The sequence below is a fragment of the Notolabrus celidotus genome, chromosome 18 (genome assembly GCF_009762535.1).
Source record: "Notolabrus celidotus isolate fNotCel1 chromosome 18, fNotCel1.pri, whole genome shotgun sequence".
NCBI classification, from domain to species: domain Eukaryota; kingdom Metazoa; phylum Chordata; class Actinopteri; order Labriformes; family Labridae; genus Notolabrus; species Notolabrus celidotus.
Window position 1 is genome coordinate 24,131,522 of NC_048289.1, and position 14,432 is coordinate 24,145,953.

The following is a 14,432-nucleotide window of genomic DNA, read 5'->3' on the forward strand; positions in this document are numbered from 1 at the left end:
TATAAAATATGGACGTAGTATCCATAACGTCATCCATCTGTTCCTGAACGCTGTTTTGAAGGCAATCGAAGGAGGCAGCCATATTGGAAATGCGGAAGTTAACCAGGCAGAGTGTGACGTAAAGGGGGCGGAGTTTGAGCCTCCTAGCCAACAGCTATGTGTTCCCGTCCGGGAGTCAAGTCAGTCATGTCCTTATTTGGGAAAAAACTCGTAATCTTAATATCTTCTGAACCGTAGCGTTAGAAAAAAATTCACCCCCTGTAAAGTATGTGTAAACATGTTTATTTCTGTAGCAAAGATCGTCTTTTTTGAATTGGTGTGTATGTGGTTTCGGGTGTTTCTACAGCCAGCCTCAAGCGGATTCTCGATGAACTGCAGTTTATAACGCTTCCACATGGGCTTCATAGTTTAAGACCGGAGGTTGCTGCTTTAGAAGAATGTCTTTTCACCAATTTCAATTAATCATTTTTTGCACTCTCAAAATTATTTCTTAATTTGGATTCATAAAAATAACGCATTAAAAAAACTCATTACGCTCTGATGTCACACGTCACTGATCACACATGTCAGCCATCCTCACAGCAGCTCTGAACAAGACAAAAAATACCTGCTGTGAATTTACTGTAACTGGCTTTATAAACGTCCACTATGAAATTTATGTATTTCATACATCATCATCTGTGATCTATGAATAATTCTAATCTAGGTCTTTACGTTCACTTAAGTAATTCAAGAAAGTGCAAATTATAGAACAATAATTATATTATATTACACATCCTACAGGACTTACATTACCCTTTGTTTAGATGGTTAACACTGCCACACTATAATTATGTGGCAGTGTTAACCATCAAAAGAAAGGGTAATGTAAGTCCTGTAGGATGTGTTATATAATAGTCTTCACATTATATTACACATCCTACAGGACTTACATTACCCTTTCTTTAGATGGTTTAGATGGTATAATAGTCTTCACATTATTTACAAATGTGATTTATTAACCACAAAGCATTACCTGAAATTAATCAGATTAATTAAATTTCTTTGATTGCCACACAGCGCTAATTAGTTTGAATGCCAATAGGTTTAGAGGTTTTTTATGTAAACAGCAGAAGAAGTGAGCCAAGCCTGTACTCTAAGCCTCATTTATCAGGCTTAAAGTGAGGCTTAGATATAACCAATGTTATAATCACTTTAAAACTCTGTAACAACTCAATCTGCATCAAAGTGTCTTTAATCTCTTATTATTATACAGTACACAGCTACATCAATCAATGACCTGTAGACAGAATGACAAACTGGTTAGTCAGCCTTAACTGCAGTGGAAAAAGTCCTTTGTTTGTTTCATGAAGTCTGGATTTAAATAACTCAAACAAGTCCAGCAGGAGTTATTTAAAGCTCCTGTAAGGAACATTTGGTTTGTGTCGTTTTTGGCAGTTTCTCTCATCTTTTTGCTGTTTCTGTCCCGTTAGCAAAGAAGGTCATGCTTTCTTTATCAGTCAGATGTGTCACTCATTTAATATCCTTGTCATTGGCAACGTTTACATGAGACTTTTAATTCCTCTTTAATTCAGAACAAAAATTAAATCCTCTTTAAAAAGATTAAAAATGACCTTGTAAACACCTAATTCCAAATGAAAATGACCATTCCGAATCAAACTTAAATCCGAAGTAAGTGCCTGGTTCATTTAATTTAATAATTCCTCGATGATTTATACGTTCATTCAGTTTTAAACTAATTCCGTTTGTTCTGCGCATGCTCGTTCCCTTGTCCTGTCGTGATGACGCACATATTCCAGGATGGCCACAAGAAGCAAGTGTTGGACTCAAGCCGAGACTATTTATTTATTAGGAGGCTTAGAAGAAATGGATATCATGAAAAGAGTTGATGGATGGAAGCATAAAAATGTTGACCTTTTTAAAGCTGTAGCGTCCAAGTTAATCGAGGGAGCTTTCCCTGACAGAGACGCCACCCAAGTAAAAAACAAGTGGAATTTGTTGAAGCAGGAGTACAACAAAGTTGTTTTCTCCCGGTAGACGTAAATACGTCACGCCTGCCCCTGTCCAATCAGAACCCTTCCCAACCCCAAGACCTTAAGCGGAATTGAATAAAGACGCTTAAACGTGTTTTCCATGTAAACCTCAATTCGGAGTTACTATTTCCATGTAAACGCGAAGGAGAAAACTTTAATTCTGAAATATTTAATTCAGAATAATTAATTCTGAATTAAAAAACCTCATGTAACCGTGGCCATTGAAGTTTTAAACAAAGGCTGTTAGCCATTGTTGGTCCAACACCTCTTTCATTGCAGCAGCTCACTGCTTTAAGTATGAGTGTTTATGAATAGTCAGTGTTGTTGCTGATGGCTTTGATTGCTTTTCTAGCTCATAAAGACTAGGGATGCACTGATCGTACTTTTTAGGTCCCCGATACCGATTTCGATACCAGGGTGTTGGTATCTGCCGATACCGATACTAGCCGATCCGATCCTGGTATTGATTTAACAATCTTTATACCTTAATGTGAGGATAGAATCATGTTTTGGTAACTTCAGGCTTTTCTGATTTAGTGGTGAACTGTACCTGGGTTCCAAGTGCTAAACCAGAGGCTGGAATCCCTTCATTTCAAGGATCTGCAACAATTAAATCCGATAACCTGTCCGTTTTTCACACTTTGAATCCATTAATAGAAGGTTTCTTCCTCCTTTGCAGTACGCTACAGCTGACGTAAACGTCCTCCTTTTGGCTCCCATTATATTTTTCAGCACGACTGCCATTCGTTGAAACATTAGCGCTGCACATGTTGCAAGTTTCCGGCGAAGTTGTAAGTAAAAGAAGCGTGACATGCACCTAAACTGCAGAGTCTCTGTAGTTTTCTTCCATCATGCTCCACCAGGCAAAAATGCACAGACCGGCCAGTGCTGATGGCGTAGGAGACGCATATGGCTGACACATAAAAGCATAGAACTGAGATGAATAGATCTGCCATATGGATCAGCACTATGTATCGGCACCTTGTCACTGATATCCATTCTAGCTTTTTGAGTCCGATCTAGCTGATATCCGGTACCAGGATCGGATCGGTGCATCCCTAATAAAGACATATCTGTATGGATTTCAGTCTGTCTCATTACCAGGTGAAAACCCCCTACAGGAGCTTTAAACTAAAGTTATAAGACATGAGAAACATCATAACACACATATAAAGCTGTGCTGTATTATGGAGGATGTTGTAAAGGAAAATGTGACCCTTCATTCTGATGTATTCCAGCTTTACTTTGAGCTGTATGTTGCTCAGTATGAAATGTAACCCAGTTCTGTTCTTATCAAAGCAATCAGATATATTTTTCACATTTTCAGGAACTCAGCTGTAACTCCTTTTTCTTCACTTTCCTCTCAAACCTGCAGCGCCTGCTGACAGACGCGGGGCCGGACTCCACTGTGTTTCTAACATCAGGTTACTTTAACCTGACCCGGGCGTACATGCGGCTGGTGCTGGGGGCCGGTGCCAGCTACCGTATCCTCACAGCCTCCCCTGAGGTCAACGGCTTCTTTGGGGCCAAAGGCGTCGCCGGAGCAATTCCTGCTGCTTACATTCACATCGCCAAACAGTTTTACAACCAGGTGTGCCGGCTGGGCCAGCAGGAGAGGATACACCTGCATGAGTACCACAGGTCACAGTGGACCTTTCACGCTAAAGGTGGGAGGAAGAGGAAGTATGAACACTCACTCTTGCTGCTGCTCTTAGTCATATTCTTTTGACAGTTACCAGTACTTTTAAAAATGGTTATTTCATGTAAAATGTGTTTCAGTATTTCCCAGAGGCCCACGTTTCTTTTGTGCTTCATCAGACTACTGGTCCAGAACCTATAGAGATCTAAATTTGAATGATTGAAGACTCACTGTCCAGACTAGTTTAGTTCTGCTTTCTGAAAATGTTCAAACACATCACTCTGCTGCTCCACGCTCTGCTCTGCTGCCCTTGTTGTGGTCTCAGAGGAATTCGGCGTGAGAGACGAAGGCCTGTACAGTCATCGTGTCGTAGCCTCAGGACGAGGATGTACACTCACTCTCTCTCATACTTTGGGGTTTTGGATCCAGGCGGGGGATTTCTGCATGTGCTTCCTCTTAGTTGTGGTCTGGGCCGACAGATTTCCCTGCTGGAACCGTTACCTCCTCACCGGCTCACTCCGGTTTTTCCTCTCCTGCAGGTCTGTGGTATTACCTCCAGGGACAGGACCGGCCGTGCCTCACTCTAATTGGCTCTCCTAATTTTGGTTATCGCTCGGTTCACCGTGACCTGGAGGCCCAGATCGCCATAGTAACAGACAATGAGGAGCTGCAGAGTCAGCTGCAGGAGGTCAGACATTATTTTTTTCTCCCCACAAATGATGATGATGAATGAGTCCTGAATTCACACCTGTGTTTCAAACTTTTAGGAGCAGGAGAGGTTGTACCAACGCTCTGAAGAGGTGTCTGACTCCACGTTTGAGCGGCCGGACCGCCACGTCAAGCTGTGGGTGAAACTGGTCACGCCCCTTATTAAGAACTTCTTCTGAGATGCCACCAGGTGCTTACACACACACACACACACAAACACACGCATACTTTTTTCTAGGTGGGGAAATAGTCAGAAGAAACATGAATGATCAAACAAGTTAAAAATCTTAATAAATCAAGAATTTGATCTTAAAACGACTCAAAGTGAGGAGCTAGTTGGTTTAGAGGGAAGAGCAGGGTCACACGCTTTTGACTTTTTGGCTTTGTTAGCAAGTCATCCCTGCTCTCTCTGTCCCGCCTTCAACTGTGTTCTCAAACAAAAGAGACAAACGCCTTAAAATACAAAAAACACAGTTGATCAAAGCTTGATATCCACCAAAAAGGATCAATTCACCTTAAGTCTCTGAAGCATTTTAGAGCTTTTTAGCCCTTTGTTTTGGCTCCGTCTTACAGCTTTATTCAACCCTCTGTGTAGCTCTTGTTACTCTCCCTGTTCAAGGTAGGTCTGTTACGTCATGTCATTAGTGTAACTCACATGAAGGTAAAACACTGATGGGAAGCCAGCATCAGAGAAAGCTTTTGTCCTTATGTGTGTACCGCTCTGTTCATTAAATGTCGCCCCACTCTTACCCCTGCAACACTGCTGACACTGCATAAAGCTACACCTTTGTTTGATTGTTGCTGGATTTGATGTAAAAGAACAAAAACGTAATGGACTCCAAAATATCTAAGAGACCTTTTGACCCCCTGCTCTCAGATTAGTGGATGCAGCTCTGCCTTTGCAGTTAAAGCCCCAAGACTGTGGATCTCTCTGCTACTAACGATAAGACTGTTCATATCTTCAGCTTCTTTTAAATCTCTTAAAACCTTCTAATTTAGCAAAGCTCCTCTGGATCCTGAATCATGGCTATTTTCTCTCCTTTGATGTCCTGGTTTTTTCATCTGTTACTGTTTTCATCTGCCTTCCTTTGATGCTTCTGCACTTTGGTACTTTGTGAAGAATAGTGCTATATAAAGAAAGTTTATAATTATATTCTTCTTATTATAGTGGCTGCATCTCTTTGTTTCCAGACGAGCAGGCTACAAAACCCTCTGAATGCAGCGTGTGTGACGTGACACAGCACAGAGACAAAGTTAGCTAACAGAAGGTTGTAACCATAGACTGTATAAATAATGGACATAGTATCCGTGACGTGACCCATCTGTTCCTGAGCACTGTTTTGCAGCCAATCGTCGGCGGGAGCCATATTGGAAATGTTGAACTCAACCAAACTTAGTGTGATGTAAAGAGGCAGGGTTTGAGCCTCCTCATCAACAGCTACAGTGTTCCCGCCTGTTAGTGGAGCCAGTCATGTCATTAAATGGGCAAGACTCGTAATCTAGATATCTTCTGAACTGTTACGTTATTTAAAGAGATTAGCTACGTAGACCAAAGCCGTTTTTTTGAACAAGGCTGTAAACATGTTTATTTCTGCTGCAAAGATCGTCTTTTTTGAATTGGAGTGTATGTGGTTTCCTGTGTTTCTGCAGCCAGCCTCAAGTGGACGCTCAATGAACTGCAGTTTATAACACTCCCTCATGGGCTTCATATTTTGAGACCGGAGGTTGCCGATGGTTGTAACACACGCTAAGGGGGTTCTTTTGAAAATACCATAAAAAGACACCTTTTTACCCTTCTCCTTTCAGCAGTGAAGAGATACTTAATAGAGAATACCATGTGAAACTTAAATGACACTTAGATGCACTCACAAACACCTTCAAATTAAACTTTTAGAGACTTAAAATAAACTTAAAGTCCCAACCTGTTGAAAAACAAGTTCAACATGACACTTATCTCACTTTTAACAGTCTTTTAAGTCCTTTTAAAAGTCCTTTGTGACCAATCGGCAAACAAAAATCTTTCAGTTCCACAAGAAAAACGCAAGATGTCCCCATAAAGAAATGCGATCAATCGCCTACTGGTATACCAGCTAACTTCACTCCTACACCAAATAATAACGATGGATGCCACATATTCACAGACCTCCATTGACAGTGGAACCTTCCCAGCATTAAACACAAATCACACATTGAGTTTCTCTTTGATTTGACCGATATTAATGCCCTTTGTTCTTAATGATGTGGCCCTGTCACAAGGTGAACGTAGCTTAAAACTTAGCAAATAACACGATGCAGTGTAACTCTTAAACAAATGTCAAATGTGGTGAGTTTTGTATAGATAATGCTTTAAAGTAAAACTAATAGAATACTGAATTAAGGTACAGTTCATCAGCATGCTTACTGATACTTAATTCAATATTTAATATGTAGTTGAAAGGTGCTTCATTGATTGATTTAGTGACAAACATGCCCGCATAATTAGAGGCATGGTTTGGTTGACGACATTATGGGCGTTGATGTTTGGTGGTTGCGTCAGCATTTACGTTACGGCAGCCACCATCGCTTGATTTCAACGACTCTCAACACCACTCAGACTACGTCCATGTTTAGTGATTGTGTTTGTTATATCAGCAAAAAAAGTTTAGAGGCTTCGAGACATGAATGTTGAGATGCTAAATGTTTTTTTTTTTCTAAATTCTGAACAATTTAGTTTTTCCAGCTGAATAAGAATTTAGTGGAATGATCCTTTAATGTGGTATACCTGTGTTTGTAAGGTATGAGAACATCAATAGGAACAATCAAGAGATACATATTTAAGATGTGACCGATCACTGCATGTTAGAGTTGTCTCTGTCTTCTCATTCACATTTTTGTCTGCCTGTGATTTATGCTGAGTAGACAGATACAGCTCTGAACACGGTGTACAAAAACACACACACATAGACACGTAGTAAAGCAGGCTGTGGTTTCTTAGAAATGCCTGCAGTCATTGCGGTGGGTCCTGAAATCACGGGTCCCGTCTTCGCCTTCCCAGCATCAGAATCAGCAGAGAGCGAGCGGGGACAGAGAGTCGGCTGATTCACCCGAGTGTTGTAGTGAGTCAGCGTGGTGTTGTGGTGATGATTTGACTCTGTGGTCTCTGCGTGTTGACGTGAGACCTGTTTGGACCTGAAGAAGTTCACTCACACCAGCCCTGAAACTAGAAAGGGAAGATTTCAGGTTCAGTTTGAAGAAGATGTTTGAGAGTTTTGACGGATCAGAGCAGAACAGAAGCAATCAGCAGTTAAATCTTTGCTGTTTTTCAGAAGAGGAAGTGTCACAGGCGAGGTGATGATGGTAAATGGGTGGTGTCTTATCGCTACCTGGACTGAGTCATGGAAGAAATAAAACCGAGTGATCATCTGCCAAGAGGAAACAAATCTTCTTTTAGCACTGGCGTATCATTATCCACAAATATGCGTGAGAAGATGTTAAAATACCTCAGAGACAAAGACACGAACCGGAGCACATTCAGACCTTTTGTTGGGAAAAGTTTAAAGAGACTCAAGTTACCGGCAGCAGGATTACACAACAACACGGAGAGGTCAGACTGTCGGACCTCAGGCTGAAAGTTAACATCTAACAGCAGAAAAGCCTCTGCAGTGTCGTCACTCCAATTCAGTCTGAACAAATAGCTTCTTATGAGAGGTGTGACACCACACCTGAGGGTGGAGGGTCTGTGGCTGTGTGGAATCAATCATTACAGTGTGCTCAGGACGAATGATTCTTTTGGTAGTCTGAACAATCAACCAGGTTTATTTGTATTGCACTTTTCATACAACATAATGTAGCAGAAGTTGCTTTACATCAGAGACAGGAAATCATAAAACAATCTAAACCTCAATTAATGCAATTAAAGGTTCTGACAAACAAACATACAGACAAACAAACATACAAACAAAGGATTCAATAAAACACGAAGTGCTGAACTGAGTTTGTAATGAGGAAGCATTGGCGATAAGATTAAAATGATTAAACATAAATAGCAAAGTGAGATTAAAACACAGTGGAGGAAATAAAATAATAAACATGAAAGATAAACAGTAAAAATAAACTGATATAAAATAATCAAATAATAAAACATGATTCAGAACTATAAAACAAAAGATTGACTCAATAAAACAAGCTCAAATTTAATCTTAAATGTAATTCATATTTGATAAAATCTATTAAAATATTTAATTTGAGGCTGAAAATCTTGGTCTGGAGTCACTTGTTATGTCAAGGCCTCTGTTCTACAATATTCAGTCCTGGACTGTCAAAGTGGCTTCAGTAGTTTCTCTTATTTTTCTTATTCATTTTCATTAAAGTGTTGCAGAACAATACAAGACGAGTGAAAGACATGACAATACAATATATAATATACAAAACAATGTGAAAGACGACAACAAGTGAACACTAAGGAGACAAAACAGTGATTAACAGGAACTAACAATGGGTGTGTGTGTGGGTGGGTGGGTGTGTGTGGGTGTGTGGGAGTGTGTCTTTGTATGTTTGTTGTTACAAATTGGACAGTGGTTTGAGATGAACTGAATGGGTGAAAACAATAAAAACAAATCTGAGGGGGGGAGGTTGAGCTAAATAAATAATTAACAGAAAGAACAAACATTAATTAAAAATGAATTAATCAGTTAATATGTAATCATATTATTTGTTTTATTTTTAGCCTATACATACTAGCCATGCCTATTTACTATTCTTTTTGTATTTTTGATGTTATTGTTATTATTATTGAATTTATATTTTTATTCTCATGCCTTATTCTTATGCCTTTGTTCAGGGAGCACAGTTTAAAATTCCTAATTCCTTGTGTGGTCAAGTATACCTGGCCAATAAAGCTGATTCTGATAATAATAATAATAATAATAATAATAATAATAATAATAATAATGACAATAATAATAATAACAATAATAATAATAATAAATAAATTAAAGATAAGTAAATCATAAACGTAATAATAATACTAAATTGTAAAAAATTAAGTTCAGTGGGCAAAAAATAAAAATGTAGTAAGTACAAATAGATATAATAATAATAATAATAATAATGATAATAATAAAACAAATAAATAAATAAATAAATGCATTCAAAATAAATATATAATAGTGATTGCAACAGCAATGGGGTATTAAAACTAATCAATAATAAAAAGTATAATAATGATAATAATAACTGTTGTAATAACAACAGTACCAACCATAATTATTATTATCAGTATCATATGATCATATGGTTTCTCTGGTTTTAAAGGCTGAACTCTTCACAGTTTATCAGTTTCCCTTTCTAATGGATATCCATGCCCATGCAGCATGCAGCCGTGTTTACAGATGAAATGCTTTCACCAGATTCTTGTTCATCATTTCAAGAATCTGTGGACTTTGACATTCAGACTCATTAGTCGGTGCATCCTCAGGAGCATAACTGTATTTATTTAGAGGTTTTCATAGCAGCTGATAAGATCAAAAAACAGGGGCAAAGTTAAAAACAGAGAGCAGGAGGGAGCAGACAGCGGTCATAAAGTGACATCAGACTACGGCTCTGAAGAAAGAGGTACAGGTGGTAAGAGACATGAAAATGATTGTGTTCTCATGAAAGGATAAAATCATGCAAAGAAACTTATCCTATTACACCTCACCCCAACATTTATGCTCTACAGACCTGAAATGACCCACCTTAGAGCCTTGAATGTCCCCCATCACCCAAGAATGAAGATGAATGGGAAGCACTTCACTGGGGTTATCAAGTGGGCGCCCTCCTTCTCTAGAGGGTTCACTAGAGAGTTTACTACAGTTAGCTTTGGCGTCCAAAAGCAACCCCCAGTCCATGCTAGCCCCCATCACCCACTATAGCATCAAACAGAACCCCTTCTCTCTACAACACAACCCATAATGCATTGCTACATTCAGCAGACCCCAGTATCTGTACATGCAGACTCAAGGAGGAGACAACACTGATACTACCTGCTGACCATATGACCCCTAATGACCCCAAAACCCAGAGTCCGAAGAGAGAGCATGAGGCAGAGCATCATTGGAGTTATCAACTGGGCATATACTGACACTTATACTCTTATACTTCACTAATACTGATATAGTGCAGGGATTCCCAAAGTGAGGGACGCAGCCCCCTAGTGGGCCGTGACAGCGCTGCAGGTAGGCCAGGAGAGACCCTCAAGTTCTATATTTCCCCATTTTCACGTACTATTTTTCCCCAACAAATGTCATTAGAGTATGTTTGTCTGTCTGTGGTGCAGGTACAAAAAACAAACTGTATGAACCATCACTGAGCGCCCTGTTTACGTGATATTTTTCAGGATCGTTGAGCTCTTCGTTCTCACATGTTTCCTATGCGTCTGTTTTTGTTATCACTGGACCTAATCACTCATCTCTTTGTTTTCTTTTTCCCGACAGAGGAAAAAACAAACGCCCCACCAACAATAGCTCTGTCTGCTGGGTAAAAGGATATAAAAACACACATCCTTATTGGCAGGGCAGACGGTCTATTGTTAGAAAGTGTTGACAAACTGTTTCATCGATGTGTTGAACGTACTCGTCTGAGGGTCAGGAGGGTTAGAACATCAACTCTTCTTTTGGTTCAGACTGTTTGTTGTGATGGACTAGCCTGCCCTCTTCTGGTCTACTGTAACCCATTAACAACATGGACTCAGGCTGGTGTGTGTGTCTGCTGAGGACAAAGATCCAACACAAAAGTCTTTTAGAGAAAATCCTGATTTCTGAGGATGAAGTGTGAATCGATGAAGTGGAAAATGTGGATTTGGTATCCAAAAAATCAAGAGATATGAAAACTTTCTGTATGCATGCTGAAGCACTTAACAACACCTGTACCATAACAGAAAGAGTCAGGGGTCACATCAGGCACCCCATGTACAGAGGTTATAGTCCACTGAGAGTTCAACTCTGACCTGCTTCTCTTTGCCGTATGTCCTCCCTCACATGCTATCTCAAGATGCTTTTAAAAACATAGCAGGTCTCGTACTCTATGTTAAATTATTAACAAAGACCCAACATCAAGACTCAGTCTTATCCCACCTTAATCCATCATGAACATTACACCCCGCAGTATTTAGCTAGTTACAGCTGCAAGGAAAAACGTACTGTGGCCCTGAAGGACAAAACCAATTTACAAAAGATGAAACACATTTACATTTTATAAAACAAAATTACATCGGCAAAACACTTTTACCAAGGCCAAAACAAATTTACATTTAAGGAAACAAATTTACAAAAGATGAAACACTTTTACAAAGTTGGAGAAAACTTTGGAAACGACAGAACACTTTTACCATTTCTGAAACAAATTAACATTTCATTTTTACAGAAAGGGAATGTACCAAATACCGGAAGTGATCCGGAGGTGATCGAGTGAGGGATCATTTAGTTTGTTTTGATGGACATGGTTTACATATTAGGACATCCTCAGCTCTCAGAGAGAGGTGTCAGACCTCAGATGAAAAAGCATCATGTCTCTGCAAAACCTTCATCATGTGGCAGAACTCAGATAAAACGGCCTCAGACCACACAGTCTGAACGGAGTCAGACTGAAAGGAGTCAGACTTAACAGTAAAAGTGTTCCGTCATTTGTAAAGTTGTCTCCAACTTTGTAAAAGTGTTTCATGTTTGGAAATTTGTTTAGTCCTTCAGGGCCACCGTAAAGACGTCCTTTTAACAGGCAGAAACCTCGAGCAAAACCAGACTCATGTTAGACAGCCGTCTGCCTTGACCACTGTCCTCTCTCTCTTAGTTAAAGCACTAAAAGCCCCAAAATTATAAAAAAAATATATCTATCTTTTGTGGAGTTCAGACCTTTTTCCCTCAAAAAATTTTGACGAACATTTTTGTTGAAGAAATATTTTTTTATCTGTTCCTTTTAAATTCATCGATGGGTGTATTTAGTGATACAAAGCATCAATAATGTATGTTTCACTGTATTCTCAGGTACGCGTCTTTGTTAAAGAAAATAAGGAGACGTGACGCCTCCATCCATCACCTGCTCTGGTTTAACCCTCCTGTTATGTTGCAGGTCAAATTGACCCTTTTTAAAGTCTATTTTAGGCAATATCTGCCTTCCAAACCAGCTAAATGCAGCATAAAAATCAGGGCAGCATGTGACAGAAGAGGTGTCATCTTAATTTATCAACATCACTTCATAAAAAAATAAATAATACAAAATGTAAAATAAAATAAACAAAAATATTTGTCATGTAAAACTATTGTATTTATATTTAGGGCTTTTCCAATGTACATTAAAAAAAAGTTTTAATATAATTTAAATGACAAACGAGTGAGTTATCCTCATTGAACCATGATCTGTGAGAATTAAAGAACACCAATGGACCAAATCTTGATTTCAATGGTTAGTAATAGAGTTAAAAATTTGATTTATAAAAATGTGCATTGGGATTTTTTGGGGTTCTGACACTTTGGATAATTGAATATACCCCAAATTGACCCAGGATGTGACTTGACTTTTCCAGATTAGTATTTTAATCCAGACTGAAAGAAGACTCTTTAAAGTTCCAGGATGATGTGTAACGATGCTCTGAGTTTTAAAAATACTGACTTCTTCTCTGTGTTTGTGTTTCCATCAGGAGACGGTTGGATTCAGTTTTCTTCACCCTTGAGGTTGGAGGTTCTCACGGAGGTCGCTCTGCTCCTGCAGACGGGACAGTTGTTGGACACAGTGGCATGCTGGGAGTCTCTTGAACTTCACCTCAGTCATTGGTGTGATGCAGAGAGTGACTCACACAGACAGGTTGCAGGCTGTGGTGCGTTCAGGGGATATATCCTCTTGTTTGTTTGTTTTTGTATGTGAACTCCAGATCTTTTGGTTTACTGCATATCTGTCACCCTGTTAGATTATTTACAGTGAGCACCATCGCACTGTGGTCTTCGTTTTTAAAATGTGTTACTAACAAAAGAAGTCTACAACACAACCTTCTGACTACATGTTGCATGTTTCAGATAGCAATAGAAACTTCGGTGAATGTTCTGAAGCGCACAGACAGGCGAGGGGAAGAAAACCTGGAGGAGCCTTAAAGACGGTTTAAGAGCTCTGACTGAGTTTACAGCCGACATCAAAGCTAACTGTACAGTGTTTGTGTTATTACCTTTGTAAATGAAAGGACAATGAAGTGAGTTTTTACAAATGAAATTTGGATACGTCTTCCTTTTGTTTTGTAAATTCTAAATCAACTTTACCCTCAAAGTGCAAAGAAATATACATTTATATTAGATACAATTTTAAAAAGCAGCAAAAAGGAGGTAACAGTTTAATTTTGGAAGAAAAAAATACTCAGAAGACTGGGAAAAAAGAAAATTAAAAAAAATCTGCCTTACTTTCAATCAAATTACAGCCAGCGAGATATTTCCCACAGGAGTGGAAAAACCGGGCGATAAGGAATTATACATTTCACATAAGCTAACAAAGGAGCTCAAAATGCTTCCTAAAAAAGTGAGATGTTTACACCATAGACTTTATATTTAATGGATGTAGTATCCGCAACATCACCCATCTGTTTCTTAAGCGCTGTTTTGAAGCCAATCGTCAGCGGGAGCCATATTGGAAATGCTGAACTCAACTTAACTTCTGTCAAGCTAGTGTGAGGTAAAGAGGCGGGCTTTGAGCCTCCTCGCCAACAGCTACAGTGTTTCCCGCCTGTCAGTCAAGTCAGTCATGTCCTTAAATGGGCAAAACTCGTAATCTTAATATCTTCTGAAATATCGAGTTATAAAAAATTCACCCCAATAGAGAAATTAGCTCTTCAGACCCAAGCTGTCTTTTGAACCAGGCTGTAAACATGTTTATTTCTGCTGTAAAGATCGTCTCTTTGAATGGGTGTGTATGTGGTTTCTGGTGTTTCTGCAGCCAGCTCAATGAGCTGCAGTTTATAACACTTCTGCATTGGCTTCAATTTTTAAGACCGGATGTTGCCGCTTGGTTTACTCAACCAATTTTTTGGAAAGTCTACCATGACTCTTTATATACAAGCA

The 14,432-nt window shown here is 39.2% G+C and overlaps 1 protein-coding gene across 1 annotated transcript in view; it reads left to right on the forward strand.

The window, feature by feature from the left end:
- LOC117830052 (CDP-diacylglycerol--glycerol-3-phosphate 3-phosphatidyltransferase, mitochondrial) overlaps nt 1-13,599 on the forward strand; it is a 34,287-nt gene extending 20,688 nt beyond the window's left edge. The window contains exons 8-11 of the mRNA XM_034707959.1: nt 3,409-3,700; nt 4,212-4,360; nt 4,440-4,570; nt 13,031-13,599. Of these exons, the coding sequence (XP_034563850.1) occupies nt 3,409-3,700; nt 4,212-4,360; nt 4,440-4,559 (561 nt within the window). The 3' untranslated portion in view covers nt 4,560-4,570; nt 13,031-13,599. The remainder of the gene's footprint in view (nt 1-3,408; nt 3,701-4,211; nt 4,361-4,439; nt 4,571-13,030) is intronic.
- The last annotated feature ends 833 nt before the right edge of the window (nt 13,600-14,432 follow it).